At 42.2% G+C, this 23451-nt stretch overlaps 3 protein-coding genes across 4 annotated transcripts; 2 read left to right on the top strand and 1 right to left on the bottom strand.

The window, feature by feature from the left end:
• Positions 1–4503: 4503 nt before the first annotated feature.
• On the top strand, positions 4504–6165 carry LOC113404916 (uncharacterized). Its single transcript, XM_026645998.2, has 3 exons — positions 4504–4612; positions 5084–5436; positions 5810–6165. Exons 1-3 carry the CDS (start codon positions 4537–4539, stop codon positions 6086–6088), a joined length of 708 nt encoding a protein of 235 aa, XP_026501783.2. The 5' UTR covers positions 4504–4536; the 3' UTR covers positions 6089–6165.
• A 1069-nt stretch (positions 6166–7234) lies between these two features.
• Positions 7235–8872, top strand: LOC113404917 (uncharacterized). The gene is made up of 3 exons (XM_026646000.2): positions 7235–7468; positions 7556–8328; positions 8660–8872. Exons 1-3 carry the CDS (start codon positions 7387–7389, stop codon positions 8840–8842), a joined length of 1038 nt encoding a protein of 345 aa, XP_026501785.2. The 5' UTR covers positions 7235–7386; the 3' UTR covers positions 8843–8872.
• Positions 8873–9473: 601 nt separating this feature from the next.
• LOC113404913 (RNA-binding protein 25) lies at positions 9474–22659 on the bottom strand. 2 transcript variants are annotated; one of them, XM_064219252.1, is made up of 19 exons: positions 22332–22659; positions 19982–20159; positions 19211–19435; positions 18969–19130; positions 18793–18899; positions 16958–17280; positions 16720–16842; positions 16582–16641; positions 14377–14595; positions 14140–14301; positions 13780–14062; positions 13607–13704; positions 12846–13044; positions 12720–12770; positions 12515–12611; positions 12218–12265; positions 11768–11979; positions 11460–11615; positions 9474–11378 (listed from the first exon to the last, which is right to left on the bottom strand). In XM_064219252.1, exons 1-19 carry the CDS (start codon positions 22407–22409, stop codon positions 11286–11288), a joined length of 2874 nt encoding a protein of 957 aa, XP_064075322.1. In that variant the 5' UTR covers positions 22410–22659; the 3' UTR covers positions 9474–11285. The 2 variants fall into 2 exon arrangements, with proteins under 2 accessions (XP_064075322.1, XP_064075321.1); XM_064219251.1 differs by having other exon boundaries at positions 12720–13044.
• Positions 22660–23451: the final 792 nt, after the last annotated feature.

Raw genomic sequence — 23451 nt, 5'->3', positions numbered from 1 at the left:
GCTCCTCGTTCCCCGCTCCCCGCTCCTCACTTGCCCTCAATACTCACTGACCTTCATTCATAAACGCCTTTGAAGTTCACAAGCGATCTACTGAGTCTATGACGAACACTATCGAAATTATGATTTCTCGTCTGAACGCCTGCTCTTATGGACCTTCTGACGTTTGCTTTGTGTTTTGTAACGTTGTCTATTAAATAGGCAACGTTACTGAATGTTATTTTGAATATTGAGTCTCTTTATAACAAAGTAATAAATTAAAAGTAATTTGGTCGTTTACTTATGAGGATTAAATATGTTGTAGATTAAGTTTAGTCTCTTTGGTCAAGTGGCTAACTTGTACGGCTGCACATTTCGATGTCCTAAAACGACCTGCGGTCGAGTCAGTGATTGAAAAATTTGGCATAGTTGCACTACATTTCCTCGGAGAGGCCCTAACTCTGATCTCTCTACGGTCGTGTCTGATTGCCGTCACATCCGAGTATGAGAGGAAATTAATCTGACCTTTGTTTGCGTAAGCACTTGTGCGTTACAATATAACTTGTGCGCAAATTACTAATCCTGATTAACTGCAGTCCCGCAATTCGATCAGGACATTATTTTTACAGTTGTTTATATGAGGACGGGGCAGATCACACAGACTTACTTATATACTATTTTCTTAATAGAAGACGCGAGAAATACTTTATATAAATTTATTTACATGTCCTATATGAGCATCAACGAATATTAACTCCAAGCTCTTCTATCATTTATACAATTCTGTAGAGAATACTAAACTTTATTTAATAAAATAATAATAATATTTGCAATAATCATAATATTAGGACGACTGTGACTTCGAAAGCAAAGTATTTTCTAGAGAATGCTGTAACGATTAAAGCGACAAAACTAACGATGGACATAAAACGCATCCCGAGCAATTCAGCAAATACTAACACAATATATCCGAACAGAGTATAGAGGCGCGGGCGGCTATGCGGCGCGTGTTGCACATACACCGGTAATTGTTCGCAATGACCCCCCATTCAACGGCTCGGGGCATTGTCAGAGCAATTTGGGTCTTGGAACTGCGAGTAATACAAATGAGCGACGCCTTGCTCTTTATAATTACGAAGACGAGCGTCTATTGTTAATAATTACGGACGAGAACAACGTGGCCGTAAATATTTCGATCTGCAGGCGAAATAGTTCGATATACATATAGTTATATCACATAATATACGCAGAGAATGGAATGTGAACTAAAAGTAACCGATCATAAACGTCCCACTGCTGGGCAAAAGCAGAAGGGTTCCTCTTAGGGCGAAGGCTTGAAACTTCCAGTGCCGGGTTAAGAATACACGATACAAGTTATCTCACGACGTTTTTCCTTTGCACGACAGAACGACATGAATTGTAAACAATATTAAGCACGTGAAACATCTTTGAATTTTGAATCTTGTCCGATATAGAAGCTGTGACTTTCTGTTCAGATCGATAATATAACCAAGGTGCCATTTCGGCCTTTGGCTTTTTTTAAACATATCCAGTAAGAACTAATACCGTCGAGTTTAGCTCAGTCGTTGTTCGAATTGAAACTTCGATGCTCGCAAAAAACTTGCTTACATAACTTACCATTTCAACTAAGCTAAATTATTCGAGTTAAGGACTTAAGGCCTCCACCTAAACAATTTATAAGGGTTCTCGTATTTTATTCACTGAACCCTAAAAACTAAAATCTCTATGCTAGTGTAGCAAGCGAGGGAGTGCGGACAACTATGAACTTCATCACGTTGTTTTTTGGAGCGTCTTTTGTTTGCTTGAAGCAATAGGACTTGAAATTAGCTACTTGGAAGTAAAGTTCTCGTCTTAGAAAAATACATGTGAATGTAACCGTAAACTGTAAACTTGGTATATCACGTATGTATGGACGTGTGATTATTATGAAGACTCGTTCAAGTTCTTTGAATCAAAATTTTATTAATAACATAAATATTCCGAGAACTGCCTTCATCGAACGGCAGTAGTTATGAATCATATACATTTGTATTAATAACTTCTAAATAAAATTCAATCATTGGCTTACTGCAATTTTATATCGCAAATAGATATAACACATATTGATACAAAGTAAGTGCGTCTGAAGGTTATCTTCGATGTATTGTTTCTCAGTTTAAAGACAAAGCCTTGTCATGTAATTGCTTGTTATCTCAAGACGAAGTCCTTAATCATGCGGCTTAATCCCGCATAGGAGACCTAATCGCTGCACTCGGCTGGCGCCCTGCCATGCGCTCGATTATTTAAAATCGCCTTTTAATCAATTTCCAAATATTCCAACAAGAGACTGTCGAAATTTATTAAGTACTAAACCAATTTGTCCCCAATAAATTAGTGTGATCGAGCAATTTGTATTCTAACGAGCTACTGAGCACTCAGCTTCGGTTTTGGAATATTACACACACACACACACACAATAGGCACGTACGTCGTACATACAAATACGAGCACACATCATTTTATACATACACACACACACCACCATGAAGTGTACGGCGAAGTCATGTGTAAACTGTGCAAGCACTAATACTTATTTCAATAAAATGTACGCTATATATTTATGCGAGTAACTCGGAATAAAAATTAGAACTGCCAACACACAAGATTTATTTAAACCATCGATATAAGTTTACTAAGCATTAACGGCGAACCGAACGCTCTCTCTGTTCTTAAATTACAATTCAGTTGTCAAGTAAATAAAATGACTTGTTGCTCAAGTGAAATACTTCGCTAATAATCGTAATACTAAGATAAAAAAAATACCTATTTAAAGACACCAACCTACAAACTGTCAAGTCTAAATGGACGCCATATTGTCGGACTACGTAGAAAGAAAAGTGTAGGTGCCATGAAATTCCCGGTGCGGACGGACGTTGGTCGGTGGAAACGTATTCTTATAAGCGGTCGACTAGCGCTGTGTGTTTTAGTAGTTCGATTAGATGACTTAATGAAGATTTATTTCTGCAGCGAACTTTAGTTCCAACTCTACCAGTATTGGAAACTTTTTTACATGAACGTTCTTGTGTCTCGTTGTATAAATGTCAATTATTAAAACCCATTTTGTTAATTCCTCGCGTTATATGCACTGTTAGCAGATACAAGCCTCAAGGATGTGACTTGTAAGATTTCGTCACCAGTATGGCTTCTATCCCTTTTTAATTTCTTACACACAGACAGCTTAAATTTTATTATATATAGTACATGGGTTTTGAACATGCGACCGTTTATCCATTACAGATACAATATTTCTTTGCTAATCCACAAAAACTAACACCCCTCATTTATCTGGTCCCGCGCCCAAATGTTGTCCATTTGTAAAGCAATTTTTATCCCCAAACAAATCCCCCCTCCCCTCCGCGGCCCCGCGTGCCCTCACTGTCCCAGAGGAGACAAGCGCTGTGTCGCTTGAATGATATACGCGGACAATTCAGACAATCGCATTCGTTCTATTTTAACTTACAAATAACGGGACACGACATAGAATATATTGCATAACATATAAGTATAACTCAACAGTTATTCTTTTGCACCAATTTACACAGATATGTTAATTAAATAACTCCGCACTTTTTAGCATCTACTAAGTCCTTTTTCCTTTTATAATGTTGTTGTTAAATATTGCGACACGACTTTTTCCGAACGGATAAGACTTGGCAACCTCCAAGAAAAGAACGTACACATTCCATAAAGGCCTTGCAGATGTCCATTGGCGGTGGCGGCCGCTTACCATCAGGTGAGCCTCGTGCGCGTTTGCCAAAAACACTATAAAAAAAACATGCCAAAGGGATTCTCAAATGTATAATATAACATTTTACAATTAATATTCCGGCCAAGCGATCGCTCCCGCCGCATTGTATACACAGCCTTACCACACCCCTGGCGTCCTACGATTACTACATCTCACACAATCACAAATATACTGTTGTGACACGCGCAACACTGAATAGAGTTCAACGAGTTCAGTTTGATGTTTGATAAATAATAGCACTTATTGTCCAAGTAAATGTTGCATCTCAACGTACGAGTATAATATAAACACGGTGCGCACAAGCGACGCCGCGGGAGCAGCTGCTGGCGTTGTGTAAAGGTTCTACGTTTATTTATAGAACGAAATAAAATATTTGCGGCTTATCGCTTGTTTATTGTTCTGTATTAAAATGAAATCAGAGTGTTCTTTATTTGTTTTCGACGCTCGCGCTCCTCTTTATAATATTATTAAGTAAACGTGAATGGAAATATACTATAAAAATATTGATTTTATTCATAATTATTACCAAATTAACAAATTCAATAAGGTCTATAATTTAACAGTAAAATGTACAAGTGTATAAATCCACAGTTTGTTGTATACAATAGAGAAGGAATATAAAAAGGACTATAATTTCAAAGTATTTTTTAGCGTATTACATACAATTGAAAAATCTTATAAATGCATACAAATATCTAAACTTGCTCAATAAAACTATATTATGTACATAACCATATGATTGATGGCGTACCATGTTGTTAGTAGTTCGAGTATCTACGGCGATGGTGACTCTAGTTTTGTTGGTAAACGCTCGTGGTGGCAATGAAGGTAAATATTATATTACGGAGTAGATAAACTTCATTTCATTATTTTTTTAGATTTTAAGATATATGCAAATAAAGTCGTGTTTGTATTACTATTTCTGTTGTAGCTTGTAATTATTCAGCAGTTAGTTTATAAGCAGATCCTGGTTTCAAGTCCTAGGTCACGCCTGTAAAGTGTTAGTGAGTTTTCCTACCAAGATAATGGCAAGACAAATATATTAAGATTTCCTGTATAAGAATTCTTAGTTATACTTTATAGTTTAAAAGTCGGCAGTGTATACCACTCACCGCCTCATAATGGACGATAAGCCGTCGGTCCCGCACCAGAACCCTGTGTGATCCTCTTGTAGATCAATTAAGCTTGTATTAAATTAAGATAGCCGCTAAGGCAGACATCGGTTGAGCGGACATCGTCAGTGTTGATATTGTTGCTTTGTTCTTCTTATGGTTCAAATTATATACACATATTTTACAGGTGTCAGCATACGTGAAAATAAACCAAAGTCGTTAATAAAAGCATTACGTCGTCAGCTGATGTACGATAACTCCGATTATTCACTGGAAGACACAAATAGTACTTATGGGAGAAAACATGAAAAGAAAACTAGAAAGAACTTTTATGTGTCAGATCTTGTAATCAATGGAAAAGAAGACGAAGAAAATAACTTCACCTCTGAAGTCAACGAACATAAGAAAGATAATAACAAAAATATTGAACTCGTTGTATCGAAGAAAGATCTTTTATATTACATTGACGATGACAAGTTACCTTGGCAGAAAAATTACGATTTTCGGGCAGAATCGACGGCAAAATACAAGCTGTTAAAGGTTGTCCACTTTCAAATTGATAAAACATTTTAGTAAGTAAACAACCCATGCCATCATACGGTACCTTGACGTAAAGTACTCATTATATTTACAACAATGTTGTCTCGTTCAAGATAATCCAATAAAAGGAATGCGTAGTAGAGAAATTAAGCCCTCAGTAACTAGTAATAATCACTTGTAAGTTATATATATTATACACGCCGTGAGAAAACCAAAGTACACCGACCAAAAATCTGAGAAATTTAGGTCTTTATCATAAATCTATACTCTTTAGGAAAGTCATGATCGAATGCACTGCTACCATTACTCATTCACAGTAGAAGACCACTGCTGTATGGAATTTATCGGCTTTAATATTTGTGTTATTCTTTAGGCAAAACATCAATACCGGCGATCTGGTCAAGCACGACTTATTCAAGAAGAAGACAAGGAAGGGGTAGCCATAGTTAATCTCGATAAGGGACCTTTCCCCGAACTAAGACTTCCTAACTCAAGAAGACAATACATGCACGACCATGGTGAAGTTATGACCGAGGAAGAAGAAGTTCCCCCACCTGTCGTGAATACGAGTGATCCCGAAGCGGCTGCAGACGAATTCGGAAATGCAACAGTAACAGAAATCACTGATACAGTAGCAACAAACACTAACTAATAATTCGGCTCATCTCGCAACTTATGTCATGGAATATTAAAAACTAGAGAATTGAGGACATTTTTTAATAAATAAAAATACTTTGCTCGTACATTATCTAATTGAATATGCATTTATCAGTTTTATTGTTGTGTATGTTTTTACGTTTTTAAAAGAATATCTTCTAATAAGTAGCGAAATGTTACATATATTTTCTCGTTAGGGTTCCTATGGTGTAAAGTGTAGCATGTTTATTAAAGACAGATTCACAAATTGTACAGAGTTAATTTCATCATTCAGCACTCCAGGACTTCAGCGGAATGTGTTGTTACTGACTTTCAAGAAAGGTTATGAAACCTTCTCGATAACTACAGAACCGAATCTCCTCGATGTTCTGCAAATAAGCTATTCTTTAGATAAGCTATTCGTCGTAAAAGAACCCGCCAGACTATACTAATAAGCCTTTATTCTATAGAAACTTGAACACTTCTGAACTCACGGCGGAGATGTAATATCAATTGAATTATATATACGAGTAGTGGAGTTTTGGAGGTAAGATTTTGTGCAAGCCCGCCTGGGTAGGTTATGCCACTAATTCATCAGATATTCTACCACCAAACAACATTACTCAGTATTGTTTTGTTCCGGTTTGAAGGGTGACTGAGCCAACATAACTACATGCACAAGACACATAACATCTTAGTTCCCAAGGTTGAGGGCGCATTGGCGATGTAAGGAATGTTTAACATTGTCTATAGGCGGTGGTGACCACTTACCATCAGGTGGCTCATATGTTCGAGCACCAGCCTATGACATAAGACAAAACTAATTCAATTTTACTGTTATACCTGTAAGCCTGTAAACTATTTTACTAAACATATTTATAAATAAGTTAGTCATAAGACCAACGAGACCAACGAGGTTATGGATAGACTTGGGGCGAAGTTTCTGGTTCTACGCCAACCGCTACCAGTCGGATCTCGTTGCCTTCTTAAGGTCTGGTCCACCAGGCTAAATAAAGTTATTTACAAAATAGTGCCTTATATTTGTGGTCGGCTAAATCTAAAATAAGCATGCAGAGTACTCATAGTCTGGTCTGGCAGAGAATTCATATTACATATAAAAAGTTCCAACGGTAAAATTCTCCAAACAAATCAGTGGCGCGCGTCGACGAAAGCGGTTTATCGTCCAGCGGATATTGTTAAAGCGCTCGTTTGCGTTGCCCTGCACTTTATTGTACTCTGTTCACTAACAATAAAATTTTATTACTCGGACTTATTTTCTAGAAAGTTATTTTTTATATTTTAATATCGAGCAGTATGCTCGTTTTCAATTTCCTCGTCCTAACAATTGCTACATATTGTGAGAGTAAATCTGTTTCTCTTGATAATCCAAAACCTGGTCCGTATTTTATGCTCCACTTCTATATTAAAAATATTTCTTTCATTCGCTGATTCGAGTTTTTAACTAATTCAAACAATGTTTTAGATGAAAGTACTGCAACAACAAGTAATATTAACTTCGTAGAAGCAATTAAGCAAGACCTTAAACGTAACAACGATGATTATAAGGAAATGATCCAACGAAATGAGATGTTGAATAATAAAAAATCAAACGTTATTACAGGCAAAGATAAAGAGTCCATAAATAAATCCGTAACGGTAACTACGCACAAGAAAAGCTATAGAAGGAGAAATGGCGGATCATACCGAGACTATGATTACGAGGATACAATTAAACCTGTTATTGAATCTGCAATAATATTTAAAAGCACTGATAAAAGTTTATCTCTCTTCACAATACGTATTCCGCAAACAAACATTAAAATAAATAACTCGAGTTTTGACAAGCGGCGCGATTTAAAATTACCAAAACCGAACCATATGCCAAATATACAACAACCGATAAAAAACTTCTCTTGGTACACTTCTTCCATAAAAAACTTAAATATTCAACCACCTACCGAAATTCCGAAGTTTGTTAATAAGAATAAAATTGATAAATTTCAAAAGTTTATGAAAAAAAACCAAGGCCTGTTAAAAAAATTCGTAAGCAGTAGGCAAACAGCGCTGACACAGTCTCCATTCAAGAAGGGATCGATACGCAAGGATAATCTTAAATTACTAAAACCGAAGTTTTCACCTAAAGAAGTAAAAAATATTAATAGATTCGGAGACAAAAACGACGGCGACTTGCCCAGCCCTGAATTGCTAGATATGGCGCCAGCTATAGGTGTCCGCGTTCATAAGAGGCGGGAAAAGGTACGAATTATTTCATCGTACTTCAGTAACTTACCTACAAGACTGTCTGGTCGGTAAGACCGACTTATCAGCAACTACTAACCACCACGGTATAGTATGTATTCCTAATATTAGTAAAAACGAATCTCTTATAGGTATTACTATGTTTCAATACGAACGGCAAAGTAAAGCAAGAGACGAAATAATTAAAACTAAAGATAGAACTAGTCAAATGACTGTTACAACGATCGAACACCTAATATTTAACATGTAATATTAGGTATTATTTATGTCTAATAATATCTGTTCTTTCATCGATATAATCGAAGCCACTCTAATGTTTTAAACCCAGGGTCAACTATGTCATCGGCACGTACTGCTACCTGAGGGACCCAAGTACGACAGTAGAGGGCGCTGGTACTTGCCGGCACACGAGTTGATCGCCAAGCGTCCCTATCCCGCCACTCGAAGCCCCGTGATTCTGCTTCCGCGGTGTTGCAACTGCTGCAAGAAATCTGTGCTAGGATGCGAATAAAATCTCGAGAAGCTATCGATTACAACAATACTTACTATGACATTAATAGAATTAAGATAAATGTTATTATTCATATGAACGTAACTTATGTAACGCTTTATTCAACATAAAATACTATTTTTCAGTTTCAATATAAAGATAGTAATTTTCTAAATGGTAACAATTTTCATAATGTCTCCGAAAACACAAGGTTTAACTGTCTTATCTCTCGTGTGGGTACGCCCATTCTGTAAGAATCACAATCGTCAGTCCAGAATCAGGATCGAACACGTAACTGACTTTGCTAGGCGACTCGTATTCGTACATAACAAACATTGAAGCTTAGACTGCTTCCTTTTTTATATTATAGATCGAAATATTATTTTTACATAATCAATGCACCACCAACACTGGGAGCTGTGTGCCTGTATACTTGTTACACTGGCTCACTTACCCTTCAAACCGGAACACAAAGATGCTATGTATTGCTTTTTGGCGGTAAATTATCTGACGGAGAAATCTGAATATAGAAGGAGCTCTCACGCTAAGTGTGTAATTTTTAGTTGGTATAGAAAATAAACTAAAATAATAGTGTACTAGTAAGGATGTTATGGTTTGAAATGAAACAACACATATTGACAATATTATATTATATTACTCGCTACAGTATTACCTCGTAATTGTTACGACTCAACACGAACTGACACACACGCATCCATCCCCTCGCGCATACACGCACACACTCACCCACGCACACACCGTTGTGTGTATTACATCGTAATCATTTACAAAACAAATTGCGCATTCGTTAGTGTGAAACAACAACATCGCAGTATCACATAGTATATACAAAGTCGTAACTATCTCCGTGTATCGTATTAACAAGTTTCAACTTCCGCCTCTCGCCTTATTACAGCGTATACTCTGCGACTTACTCGTGAAAAACCGTTGCCGTTTTTCGTTTCGTTCCAGTTTATACAAGATGTAAACAATCCCAAAACATACGAATGATTTCGTGCGATACAAATTAAGCTTCATAGTTGATTCTGTTACAGCAGCGCGGTACACATATTTAGCTAAAAATTCTTAACTCGACAGTTTAGGACGCAAAAAATCGAAGTAGTTTATTTATACATTTTACAAAATAAAAAATTTGCACGGATATTAATTTACATATGAATTTAACTTACCATTTAATTCCAATTTATTAAAATATTGAGTTTATAGCTTTTATTTGTTGAAGTCACCATTAATAATAGTCAATTTTAACAATCCGAATCATCCTTGTTTACATTTTGTAATGTGGACTCGACCACTCGATGTGCGTCGCACAACCGACTCCACCGCGAACGGCGTGATCGGGTCTGTACGACGTGTTATTTATTTACAGATACGCTTCCTGTCCGGACTTTATAACAAAACTATTTATTATTTGTTGCATTTATTATATAATATAGCCTTATATTACGCGCATAGAAAACTATTCGCTGCCTGTCTCTCAACGATATCGACGAAAGAGACACAACATCGACTCGTATTAGGATCTGACGGTGGGTGGAGCCGATAAACACGGCGACACGAGATGTACTCAAATGAGAATAGTTTAACCGTAGTTCGACTATTGCAACGATTACAATTAGAATGTTTCAAATAAGGCCCGGCGACACCGAGAATTTGGAACATTATGCAAATAAAAATGGATTTATTTTCTTCTTTGATTTCTAAATTATATAATGTAATGACCGATGTCTCGGATGTTGGCACACATAGATTTTTTTTCATTAACGATCTATTTCGTGGCACCTCGCCGCTGGAGGGCTTCGGAGTACAACGCCTTCTGCGTACGTCACGACTCCACTATCACCACTCAGGTCCCAATAGAATTTTTGTTACAAACGACGTTAGACAACACAATAATTATTTGAACACAGAAACTATTTCAAGTATTGAGGCTGTACTGGTTTGGAACTCGTTCTGATTCTCTTGGAACACTGTCGACGTGAAGATGTTGAGTCATTATGAATATAGGAACACTGCGTCTCGGAATTACAAATACAATTCTTTATAAAATATTTTAAACTATACAATTTCTTTATCGAACGTTAACGCTTGATTTTATAGATATTTAAATCGTATCGAGCTTAGTATAAAATAGTAAGTACGTCATATTTATCGACATCCGACTAAACTACCGTTGTGAAGATAATCGTAGGGAATTGAAAGTTATAGAACAACGGAACGTCGTTGCGTTATCTCAGAACAGAAAACGATCCTGAAATGTGTTGTTTTTTTTACAATTTATAGTTTTACAATGAGAGCTGTCGGTACAAAATGATATTTATTGCTTATAAAAAATAAAATATATCTCGAGAAATATTAGTGTCGACGAATGCAACCTCTTCCACCGCGAACTGAGGAATCGTCAGCTCATCGTGACTCCGCACTCGGGCCGTCTCTCGCCGCGCTACTTGTGCAGGCCGGCGCGCTTGGCCTCCAGCTCGTATATGAGCAGGCGCCACATCTTCACCACGAACACCTCCGCCTCCTCGTCCAGCACCTGCAACAGAGCGCCGGTGAGTCCCGCGCGTCCCGCGTCCCGCGTCCTGCTCACTCGTCCCGCGTCCCGCGTCCCGCTCACCATCTGCACGTCGTCGAGGATGCCCTGCGGCGCGGAGCCGGCCAGCACTTTGCTGCAAATGAAGTCGACGAGCGTGGGCTCGGGCTCGCCGATGTACTCGATGATCTTCTTGTTGATCCACGGCCGGATCTTCTTCTCCATCAGGGTGTTGTCGATCTGAAACGGACGACGCGTGATATTGTGAGACTTTCGATCGGTTTTAATTTTAAATTTGCGATTAAAATATACTCCATAAAATGCAAGCTCATTAGGACATCGCTTTGATGCCTGCGGTCAACAGGGCGCTATCGATATTTCGCTGAGCGTACCTGGTCAGTGTCGAGCTGGTACTGAAACAGCTGCTCCTTCTGCGTGGGAATCTTATCGATGAGGCTCTTGATGTGCTTCCGCTTCTCCTCGGCGCACTTGCTGTCCTTCTCGCCCTTCTCTTTCTCTTTATCCCCCTTTTCGCTCTTCTCACCTTTCTCGCCTCGATCGCTGCTCTCACTTTTCTTCTTTTCTTTTTCCTTTTTGTCTTTACCTGAAATATTTCGATACGAGTAGGTCAGTTTAACACCATAGGATTGTTGAAGTAATCAAAAACTTTAATAAGTACTATTATACTCTTATTATTACGTTTCCAAGTAAAGGTAAAGTAGAAAATAATAATCTACGTATAAAGAAACTACACTTTATGGTGTAATAAATACCTCCCACAATCGCTCGCTGGGAACGAGCTTGGGAGGCAGTTGTGTTACGGGAGAGACGTCGATACTCACGCGTGGGCTCGTCGTCGTCTGCGAAAGCTGCGTGCACGCGACGCTCGGCTGCGGACAAACTCACGTATTTATATAGTTGATGTGCCGACGAAGCCGTCAGTGTGTGCGGGTCGAATGCATATTTATGAATATTGTTAAGCAAAATATTGGCAAGAGCGCATTCGGCTCGTATGTAACTAAACTATCGTAAATATATTGTAAGTTACCAGATAAGGTAAAAGGACCGTTAGCGAAATATAATATTACACAAAGACTAAAAACGAATGACATTAAAGCATTTTATTTACGAAGCGGTACCTCTGTGGCCATCGGCGGGACTGCTGCGGGACGGACTGTGTCGCGCGCGAAAACTTATGCTGATCGGAGAACTACCGGCACTTGCGCCCTCCGGCATCTGCACACATACACGCACACATTGTACTTAGCTACCGGGCACATATACACAGGACACAGAGCACAGAGCACAGGGCACAGGGCGCGGCACGGGTCGCGCGGCACTCACGTGGTAGCGCTCGTCCGAGGGCGGGCGAGGCGGAGTGCTGCCGCCGTCGCTCTGAAACATTAGGGTGTCCGTCAGTCCCGTACTGAAGCCGCGGCCGACGGGCGGCGGCGTGCGGGCGCCACTCACGAGCGCGGGCGGGCGCGGCGGCGTGTCGGGCGCCCGGCGGCGATGCCTGCGGTGGCGCCGCCGCGCGGGCGCGTCGGGCGCGTCGGGCGCGGGCGGGGTCAGCGACCCGCCGCCCGACTCCGCTTCCGCCTCCGCCTCCGCCTCGGCGGAGGCCGAGCCGAGCTCGTCGGCGTCCATGCCGGCCGTGTCCGCGCCGCCGCTGTGGCGAAACATTTGCATCAGTACGTCGCTTCGATCTCGAAACTTGACCAACGAATCGATCGGAAAATGTCAAACAGTAATATTCCCGTTGGTTTTTGATTACAATAATTCAGAGATACTAAAAATTTTCAAAATGGAAACATTACACGTGCGGATTAACATGACAAATAAATTTAAAATATTTAATTTCAAATTAAAGAGCCGAGATGGCCCAGTGGTTAGAACTCGTGCATCTTAACCGATGATTGCGGGTTCAAACCCAGGCAAGCACCACTGGGTTTTCATGTGCTTAATTTGTTTTTATAATTCATCTCGTGCTCGGCGGTGAAGGAAAACATCGTGAGGAAACCTGCATGTGGCTAATTGCAACGAAATTCTGCCACATGTGTATTCCACCAACCCGCATTGGAGCAGCGTGGTGGAATATGCTCTATACCTTCTCCTCAAAGGGAGAGAAGAAATGTAATTTAAATTTCGTCTACGTAGATATTTTTTAAAAGTTTTTAATTACTTTAAACGAACGAACGTAACAAACGCTCTCCAAAGAGAGTTACGGTCACCTATCGTCCGAATCGATGGGTTCGGCCTCGGTGGGGAGCTCGCGCGACGCCTGAGCGCGCAAGTATCGCTCGCGTTCCCGAGCCAGCCGCTCGCGAGCCTGAGGGCAGAGCGAGACGGGTGAGGGCGAGTGAGCGAGAGGGCGGGCGGCGGGCGGGCGGGGGGCGGGCCGCACCTCGCGGCGCGCGTCCTCGCGCTGGCGGGCGCGCTGCAGCTCGCGCTCGCGCTGCTGGTCGCGCTGCAGCGTGGCGTCCACCAGCAGGCGCGGGCGGTACAGCTCGTCGCGCTCGCGGCGCGCGCGCTCGTAGTCGGCGTGCGCGCCGGGGTCGTCGGCCGCGCGCGCGCCGAAGATGCTGCGGCGCAGCTGCTCCAGCTCCTCCTGCTCGCGCGCGCGCTCGCGGGCGTCGCCCTCGGCCTCGCGCACGCGCGCTCCCAGCCGGCGCTGCAGCTCCTTGCCCCTGCGGACGGACGGCGGCGGTCAGTGGGGGCGGCGCGGGGCGCGGGGCGCAGGGCGCGGGGCGGCGGGCGCACTCACTTGTAGTACTTGTGGTCGTCTCGCTCGTCGTCGTAGTCCTCGAGGAACTGCTTGAGGCGCTTGGCCTCCCGCTCGCGCTCCTCCTCCCGACAGCGCTCGCGCTCTCGCTCTCGCTCGTACTCCTTCGCCTTGCGGCGCTCGCGACTCTCCCAGTTCCGCAACCTGGAAGACAATGTTCGCTATGAAGTACATTAGTTTCCTCGATGGTCGAAACTTTTCGTACAGAACGACTCTCACCGCTCCTGGTACGCCGCCTCCTTTTCCCTAGCCTTCTTTTCGAGCCTCTTCTTATCTCTGGCCTCCTCCTCGACCTCCTTCTCCTTCCGCGCATCTAGCTCGGTGCGACCGCGAGACCTCTCGCGTTCCCTATCTCTGTCCCGCTCTCGCTCCCTCTCTCGCTCCCTGTCCCTGTCTCGTTCGCGTTCCCGCGAGCGTTCACGTTCTCTCTCCCGTTCTCTGTAACAGAAATGCGAAAATATTTATTCATTCATACATGGGAGACAAAAATAGAAACCGACCCTTTCGTAGGTTTCAATTTCCAAACAAAAAATATATTAGTACATAGAAATTATGAGGACTATATTCTTCCAAATTTGAAAGACTTCGACATTTGGAACAATATTAAGAATCCTAAGAAAATTGAAAAGTTTTTTATTTTGGCAACTCTACTAAACCTATACATTTCAAATATGAGCCATAAGGCGTCGGAACTCAACAACTTAAGGTGTACTCGTATTCGTAGTGTCGTTACACTCGGCGCGGGTCGACAGTTCGATAGTTCGTTTTATGCGAAGCTCATTTCGGAAAAGTTATTTAAATATTCGAATGAACACTTACATCCGCCCACGCTACTTTTATACGAAATCTGCCATTGAAACGGCACGAGAGTGCACTGCGTAGTACAAATGCGTAATCAAAAAATCAATTCATCAGTTTATTACACGTTAAAAAGAGCACTCGGAAGCTTATACGTAAAAAATAATTTTTAACTTTATTTTAAAGTATAATTTTAACGAGGTGATTCAATATTTGTAGGTACAGTATCCTGCACTGCGAAACAGCGGTAAAACTATAAAACTCCGTTGTATAATAATAGCTACACAGTTTATGGACGGCGATAAGAATCGCACTTGAATTGCAACAAACGCTTGCAGTGTTGGGTCTTTGATTAGCTAGTTGCCTACGCAAGGATTTTACCGAAGTTTTATAATGAAAACGGTAAAAACATAACATAGTTTTATTGAATACTAAATTATTATTAAGCATTAATGCAACCCATGACTGGTCACTTAGTAAAATTAATCGTATCCCCACTTTCTAAAAGTTGTAAGTTGATAAAATCAGTCATCAGCTTAAAAAAGATGGCTTATAATTAATGACGTTTGTGGCGATCCTAAAAAGCGAATGTTCCTAAATTTGCCTGAACTGATCGATACGTAAATCGGAATTAGTCGTAAAATCAAAAGTTATTCGATAATAACTACAAAAGAAATGTCACAATTGAATCCAAAAATCGTATTTATTGATTTCCAATTTGTATTACTTTTAAATACATCGCAAATGCGCCACCAACCTCGGGAACTAAGTCCCTTGTCCCTTAGTCTCTTGTGCCTGTAGGTACACTGGCTCACTCACCATTCAAACCGGAACACAACAATACTCGGTCTGAACCTTTTGTTATAAAACCATGCTCAACGAACGGCTTGGTGTATTTAAGTAAGGTTAAGACAACCCGAACGCCCAATTGATTCTGAGATACCTTAAGTTTGAAAATTTGGATTAAAAGATGTCCTAAAAAATAAATATCAGCATTCGTTGCAAATATCAGAACAAGCTATGGGCGGTCATCAGTATCTCGTCAAAGCAAGATGAGTAAAGAATGACCGAGAAGGCCGACGCCGCGTCAGAGGGTCAAAGGAGTCGCAGGCGTCGGGGCCGCCCGGCCGGGGAAGAAACGTGCGATCAATTGATCACACGCACAACGCGAATCTCGCGAACTCGTATCAGCCGTCTTTGTTTTAAATCGACATTGAGAAAAATCTTGGAAGAATTAATATCGGTGCCACCGCAGGCCTTTCCACCTTTACACAGAATACTAACTTTGCTTCCCGGCCTTGTCTGTTTTCCACGTGTGTCTCGCGATGTGGCTCACCTACTTCTACTTCTCGTCTCCTAAGATAATGACCATGTATTTTAATGTATTTGTATTTGTTTTATTGCGATGCTATACCTAGTCGCACTCTGGTTGGTTTCGGTACTTGCTTGTACTTACGTGCGTCGAGAATAGTTCCTCGGTAGTCCAATTAGTAAACCGCGGACTATAAAGTAATAATCGTCGTTTTTGTTATTGTTCATCTTTGGTTTTGATTACTTTTATCTCTTCTAAACACTCGTATGTACACACACACATGCGTGTGAATACTGGCGGCTAACAACACTCACCTCTCCCTTTCTCGCTCCCTCTCGCGCGCTTCGCGTTCCCTCTCTCGCTCGCGGAGCTCCCTGCAGATTTTGAAAATGTATGATGTAAAGATGGAGAAAGTAACAGTTTTTATCTATTTGTAAATTCAATAGGGTCACCTCTCTCTCTCTCGCTCCCTCTCCCTCTCCCGCTCCCTCTCGCGCTCCCGCTCCCGCTCTCGGTCGCGTTCTTCTCGTTCCCGCTCTCGCTCCTTCTCTCGCTCCTCCCGTCGATCCTTGCTCCTGGGGAATATATTGATTTTATAAAGAATATTATACTTTAAATTAAGATAACACTTTAAATAAAAATTTAAATTATACTTTAAAGAAAAAAGTTAATTCATCTAGCGCATACTACCTGGAGTGGCTTCTGCGTCGCGTTCTACCGTCTTTGTCTCTGTCGCGATCTCTCTCCCGCTCCCTCTCTCGTTCTCGCTCCCTCTCCCGCTCTCCTCTCTCCCGCTCGCCCCTCTCCCGCTCTCCGCGCTCCCGCTCCCGCTCCCGCTCCCGCTCCCGCTCCCTGTCCCTATCCCTTTCTCTGTCTCGGTCCCTGTCGCGCTCCCGCTCGCGGTCGCGATCCTTATCCCGGTCCTTCTCCTTGTCCTTCTCCTTGTCCTTATCGCGGTCCGGTTTGTCGTCCTTAGGGTCTCGCTTGCGTCGCACCACCACATCCGCCTCCTCCTGCGCAAGGCCGGGACGCGACATTTACAACCATCCTTATGAAAATCTCTCGACTCAAATGAATAATCATGGCAAACTAACGCTCCACTTCGAAATCGAACATTCAATTCGTAGCTCACCCGAAGGAATCTACCACGATTCCGAATACGGTTACGCATTGCCCTCCTCGCTACAGCGGCTCGAGCGAGCCTCGAGCGGCGGAGCGAACTCGTATTGAACGTTACTGTACGGGAATCGCACAGAATCCGTTACTGGAAGAGATCAGATCTAAATGCTATAAGGTAAAGTCGCGCCACGCTCGGCTCGTCGGTCGGCTAGACTTACGCGAGTCCGGCGCCGCGACGTCCGGCGCTGCGCTGCTCCGTCCGGCGCCGGCCGGCGCGGGCGCCGCCGCGCCACTCACCGGGGCGCGGCCGGGCCCTCGGTCGAAACCTCTCCCGCCGAGCGACCGCTTATTGCTCATGACGGAGACGTCGAGCCGGCCGGCACGGGGCGAGAGGGTTCGATCGAGCGTCGGCCGAATTACAAAATAATAGAAATGTTCGTTAGATATATATATCGTGTGCCTAGTGTATCGACGTTGAATGGTAGACTGAAAACGATATGAAAATCCAGACTAGGTCGTGTGTGTGTGTGTTTGTGTGTGTGTTTATGATGACAGATCGAAAAGCGCGCGTGTGCCGGGACACTGAACGTTTTAGTCGAAAGCTCCGAAATTGGTACTTCACTGCAACGAAATACGAGCGGTAGCGATCTCATCGCCCGCGACACCGACAGGCGGTCGAATTAAAACGTTCAGCGACGAAGCGGTTAGACATATTAGAAAGTAAGATGTGAATGCTGGCTACGTGACATGAATGTAACAGTAACAAAATAATGTTATAGATGAAAAATAATCATACTTCGTATTTAAATATACATACAATCGATAGAAAATAATAAATAGCCCCCGTCGCCTCCGTCACTCGCGCGGCCTCGTCGCACGCTCGGCTCGTGGGGTTCGCGGGTGCGAGCGAGGGAGCGAGAGAGCGCGAGAGCGAGAGAGCGCGAGAGAGCGAGCGCGTGCGACGAGGCCGCGCGGGGAGGCGGGGGCGTGACTCACCCGCCGCGTGCGCGCCCGCCGCCGGCCGCACCTACCGCAAAGCGAGCCTTAGCACCTCGCCCCCCGCGACACCGCGCGACCCTAGCCCCGCCCCGACCCGCCGCGCCCCCCCCTCTACTGAGGCCGCCGTTCGGGCGGGCGTTCCTCGATGGGTGGCGATCGACAATCGAATACTTCTGTGGTTAAATAGGATCTAAAATTTTAAGAGCAGTGAGATGCTTCTAGTCTTTCGTTTTTCTACAGTGTAACAAGAGTATCCTATCTGAGAACTCCCATCTTTAACTACGCGGGCGGGCGGGGACCGTGCGTCGCGCGTGAACCGTGAGCGGGGGAGGGGGTGAGGACCGGTGAGGGGGACGGGGAAGGGATCGAACATCGGAGGAGGAACGAGGTCCAGGGAATGGCGTTACCTTCATACTCTCGCGGAACTTGCCGATTTCCCGGTGGATGACGTCGCGCTTCTCCTCCGATATATCGGCTTCCTCCAGCACGCGGGCCGTCTTAGAGATCGCCTCCTCTGCAACGAAAGACGCTCGTTTATCGAGCCCGAGAAGCTGATCTCCCTCAGCAGCGAGCCGGGCCTCACCCTTCTGCAGCAGCTCGTAGTTGTTGATGTCGTCCTGGTAGTCGCGGTAGAGCTGCACCAGCCGGCGCTCGGCCGCCTCGTCCAGCGCTCGCTGCGTGGCGTCCAGCCAGCCCTCGCCCTCCGTGCCCGGCGCCTGCTCGCCCAGCCGCGAGCGCTGCTCCGCTGCACACACACGCAACGCAGTCGCTCAGTGCCGCACTCGCCGGCCCGCGGGCCGCGGTGGCAGAGGCGCGCCCACTCACTCTTGTAGGTGTCGACGAGCGCCTGCATCTTGCCGTCGGTGCGCGCCAGCAGCTTCTTGTCGGCCAGCGGTCGCTCGTGCAGCAGCCGCACGCAGCGCAGAGCGGCCTCGGGGCCGGCGAACTCGCAGAAGCCGAAAGTGCTGACGCGCTTCCACGACACCACGGCGCCGCACGCGCCCAGCACGGCGCGGATCATGGCGTCCGGCGCGCGGCTCGAGATGTTGCCTGCGAGCCGACCGAGAGTGAAATTAAGCTAATTAAGTAGGGACCCTAAATTACCGCTGGAGTGCCCCGAGCCTTGTCGGTGAGTGACTTTCTGACAACGATTTCGACCCACTGAGTGTCGGCGGTTTAGCGTTGATGAGAGCTTACGTAAAAGCCAATATTTTTATTCAATATAGAAGCTCAACTCTAATTCGGAAAGAAATACCTGAGACCTAAAAGGATATACAATGAATCTAAGTTTTCATGGTAAAATTAAGTTTTAAATTGAAGATTGCGAACGATATAACTTAATAGGCATGAGCGATATCCGAATTTTGTGACATCGGTTGTAAAACGGATATTCGGATTAAATATCGATGCTGACATCCGATTTCAGATGTCGTCCTGTCTTTGTTTAACTTTACATCGTACGGTTTCTAAGAAAGAGATGAAACGAATGTGACTTCATATCATTCGCTCTTTCGCACAGACGGGTCATCGTAAAGTTAAAGAGAGACAATGTTTCGTGCTTCGAATGCGTTGGCGTCCCAAAGCGGCGCTACTCACCTATGAACACGGTGACGGGCGGCCCGTCGTCCTTGGCTCCGTTGGCCGCGCGCGGCTGGCTGGCGCGCGCCGGCTTGGCGCCGGGCGCGGGGGGCGCGGGCGGCGCGGGCGCGGGCAGCAGCGCCGAGCGCCCGCCGCCCGCCACCGCGCCGCCGGCTCCGTACGCTCCGACCATTACCTGCAGCGAAACTCTATATGAGTAAGTGTAACGCGTACATATGTTGTGTTTTCTTTATTATCCATTACAAATATAGTCATTGAATTTTAACCCATACGATATGATTTGCCGAATCCAAAGCTATGGTTGTAGACGTTTAATTTGAACGAACAAAATAATCAAATAGAAATACGCAAAGTAGCATTTAGTAGCATTTCTATTTGATTAATTAAGGAGCTCCTCTCCTCTGAGCGAATCACTTATTTGATACATCACTTCTTCGATTAATTATTGTGTAATCTATCATTCAGAACCGATTTTTATTAAATTTTTGAAAAATATTTTAATATTAATTTCTAAATGTCTGATGTCGACACTCAAAATTGCAACCATAAAGTTATTTGAATATAAGAGCTTATTTGAGATGGAGTGATAAGTTTAACTGAAAAAGATACTGTTGAAGACATCTTGATCATCACTTACAAATTTGGAAAAAAATTGTATGGTCAACATAAAAAGTGGCGATAACATCAACAATTTACTACAGCTCAAATATGTTTCTAATAAGGATTTTAATATAGTCAACAGTTTCGTTGACTGTACAATCCTAATACAACATTCATTTATCTCTCTAGATAAAAAGGATAATATGATTCAAAATGTAAAACATGCTTATGGACCCATATCATTGTGTATTTAAGTATATTTATTTTAAAATAGAAAACAAACAATAATTTAATTATTATTAATGCACAAATATTATATAAATTAAGAAATTCATACTAAATAGTATGATATTAAAAACTTTGAAAAATTACTAAAGCATACATGTAAAAACAATTTTATAATAAATTAAGGTCAAAGTTAAAATATTTATTCAATATATAAACATTATACTTGCTCATTGATGGCAAAAATCTACCACCAGTTCAGAGATCAACGCCTCAGACCTAAGAAGATCTGCAATAACTATTCTATCTGGGTAAGATTATTACAGCTTTTATCAAAAAAATTTTTTTATGATATAGGTAGGTGGCTGAACAAATGGGCCCAAATGGTCATCACTGCCATAGACAATGACGCTGTAAGAAATATGTACTATTCCTATACATCACTAATACACCACCAACTTTGGGAACTAACTTATAATGTCCCTTGTGTATGTAGTTACATTGGCTCAGTCACCCTTCAAACTGGAACACACCCATACTGGATACTGCTGTTGGTCAGTGAGGAGCTGAGGAAGGCAGATGTGCAGATCAGGTGGTAGTGCTTTGTGCAAGCCTGTCTGGGTAGGTACCACTCACTCATCACATATTTTGCTGCCAAGCAGCAATACTTGGTATTCTGGTTTGAAGGGTGAGTAAGCCAGTTTAACTACAGACAAAAGGGACATAACATCTTAGTTCCTAAGTTTGGTAGCTTAACATCGGGTGGCCCATTTGCCGGTCCGTAAACTACCTCTTACATTGATTATACTTTTAACAGTTTCTACACAGAGTCTATTAGTATACCAGCCAATAATATCAAAGTAACAGCATGTAAAAATCACTCTGCTGGCCTAAAGCCTCTTTGTTTGACAATGCTGAAGATAAGGAGCTTAATACACCATACTACTCCGGGGGATGGTGGATGGATCACATGTAATAGAATTTGTACTTACCCAAGTTTTAGCTTAAAATCTACAAAGTGGTATAAATTTTATTTTTTAATTTTATAATCATGAAATCTAAAATGTAACATCCCTTGTGTCTGGTAGCAAATAGTGCTCTTACCGTTCCAACTAAAACATAACAATGCTGTTAATTTTTCACTGACATCTATCAAAGCAGTCTCGCACACGGCTCCACCCAAAGTAACAGGTTGCTGTATGTTTGTCACACTCACCATCTATATTTCATTCCATAAACTTTTGAAACTGAATTCTCTTTGACGGCATTATTCCAGTTACAAATGTAAAATATTATAATGTCATGCTTTACAAAACAGTCAAGTTTCTGGCTAGTAGAATGCAAGCATTGACAATGTCAATGTTCTGACATTTTCAATGCTTGAAGACCACTCAGTACGACAGTTCACACCTGCTGCTTGTCTGCCTCCTTGTTTTGATAAAACTATAACAGTTTTCGTTACAACACTAAGGTAAAAAGTACGAACTTAGGTTAAGCAGTTATTTATTAGTAATAAACTTACGTGAGTTGCCATTGGCATAGTGACCACACCGGGTGCAATTCCGTATGGCACCATAGGCGGGCGAGGTGGAAAAGACATCGCACCTCCAACCCGAGTGGCAAATAATCAGAAACTCATCAACTCTCAACAATTTATAACGTAACACGCGTACACTTCAAACTATTGTGTCATATAAAGCAAAAGATAATAACTACTACTAATAAATCATGTAACTTATTTTTATAATATTTTAAATAAAACAACTAAATAACAAAAATCTTTAGTAAAATAACGCTTCAGTTTCACCGACATCGACATTACAAATCAAATCGGCCATGTTTTTCATAAAGCACACAGAGCATACCAAATACGCAGATAAAAAATGTATACTACACTAAGTCCACTCCAAGGTGATATATAAATTAATGGCTATAAACGCATTGTCAGATATTCTTATTTCCTCAAAACTTAAACACAACAAATAACACTGTAAATTAACGATGCCTACACCAATATTTAAAAAGTTTTAAAAATCGATAAATTACTAGCTACCCGCCCTGCTACCGCACGGCTTAATAAATATTTTATCTAGTGGTATCTTTTGGTAGGTTGCGCTTATTATAGCTTTAACCTATTTCTGGCTTAAAGTCAAACAATAATGCGAGTTAAAATATTGACATTTATTAGAGTAATTTATTTTTTTAATCTTTAATATTAAAATATAGAAAGTATGTTGCCATTATTATCAAAATATCACGGATATTATAGATATGTTATTTCGTATCTTGATATGGATACAGATATATGAATAATATTTTACCGGTTACAGATACGGTTACTGATGCGGAATTATTTCACATAGTTTCAGTTACTGATATTAAGATATTTAGAAACTAGCTGGTGCCCACGACTCCGTTCGTGTGATTTTAAGCCTCAAAAGTAGGGTTATCATATGGTTGACATATCTGTGTATTTTTGAGTCTGTCGTGTCATTGGATTATGATTTTTTTTTAAAGATAACTCATTTGAGTGCTTTATCATTGATAAAAATCAAACTACAACAACCGAACGTTTTAAATTTATGATTTAATGTTGTAATATTAAAAAGTTATACAACAATTATTATATTTTAATAAAAAAT

This window comes from Vanessa tameamea, chromosome 27 (assembly GCF_037043105.1).
Source record: "Vanessa tameamea isolate UH-Manoa-2023 chromosome 27, ilVanTame1 primary haplotype, whole genome shotgun sequence".
Classification (NCBI taxonomy): domain Eukaryota; kingdom Metazoa; phylum Arthropoda; class Insecta; order Lepidoptera; family Nymphalidae; genus Vanessa; species Vanessa tameamea.
The sequence above is the reverse complement of the archived record's forward strand: the minus strand, read 5'-3'. Positions and strand labels throughout refer to the sequence as shown.

Excerpts from the sequence above, each read along its gene's own strand:
- LOC113404917 (XM_026646000.2), top strand. The coding sequence starts at position 7,387 with ATGCTCGTTTTCAATTTCCTCGTCCTAACAATTGCTACATATTGTGAG. Across the intron at positions 7,469-7,555 it reads TCTTGATAATCCAAAACCTG|ATGAAAGTACTGCAACAACA; the intron begins GTCCGTATTTTA and ends ACAATGTTTTAG. Across the intron at positions 8,329-8,659 it reads TTCATAAGAGGCGGGAAAAG|GGTCAACTATGTCATCGGCA; the intron begins GTACGAATTATT and ends TTTTAAACCCAG.
- LOC113404916 (XM_026645998.2), top strand. The coding sequence starts at position 4,537 with ATGTTGTTAGTAGTTCGAGTATCTACGGCGATGGTGACTCTAGTTTTG. Across the intron at positions 4,613-5,083 it reads CGCTCGTGGTGGCAATGAAG|GTGTCAGCATACGTGAAAAT; the intron begins GTAAATATTATA and ends CATATTTTACAG. Across the intron at positions 5,437-5,809 it reads CAAAATACAAGCTGTTAAAG|GCAAAACATCAATACCGGCG; the intron begins GTTGTCCACTTT and ends GTTATTCTTTAG.
- LOC113404913 (XM_064219251.1), bottom strand. The coding sequence starts at position 22,409 with ATGTCTTTTCCACCTCGCCCGCCTATGGTGCCATACGGAATTGCACCC. Across the intron at positions 14,302-14,376 it reads GAGGCGGCGTACCAGGAGCG|GTTGCGGAACTGGGAGAGTC; the intron begins GTGAGAGTCGTT and ends ATTGTCTTCCAG. Across the intron at positions 13,705-13,779 it reads GCGAGGACGCGCGCCGCGAG|GCTCGCGAGCGGCTGGCTCG; the intron begins GTGCGGCCCGCC and ends CTCTGCCCTCAG.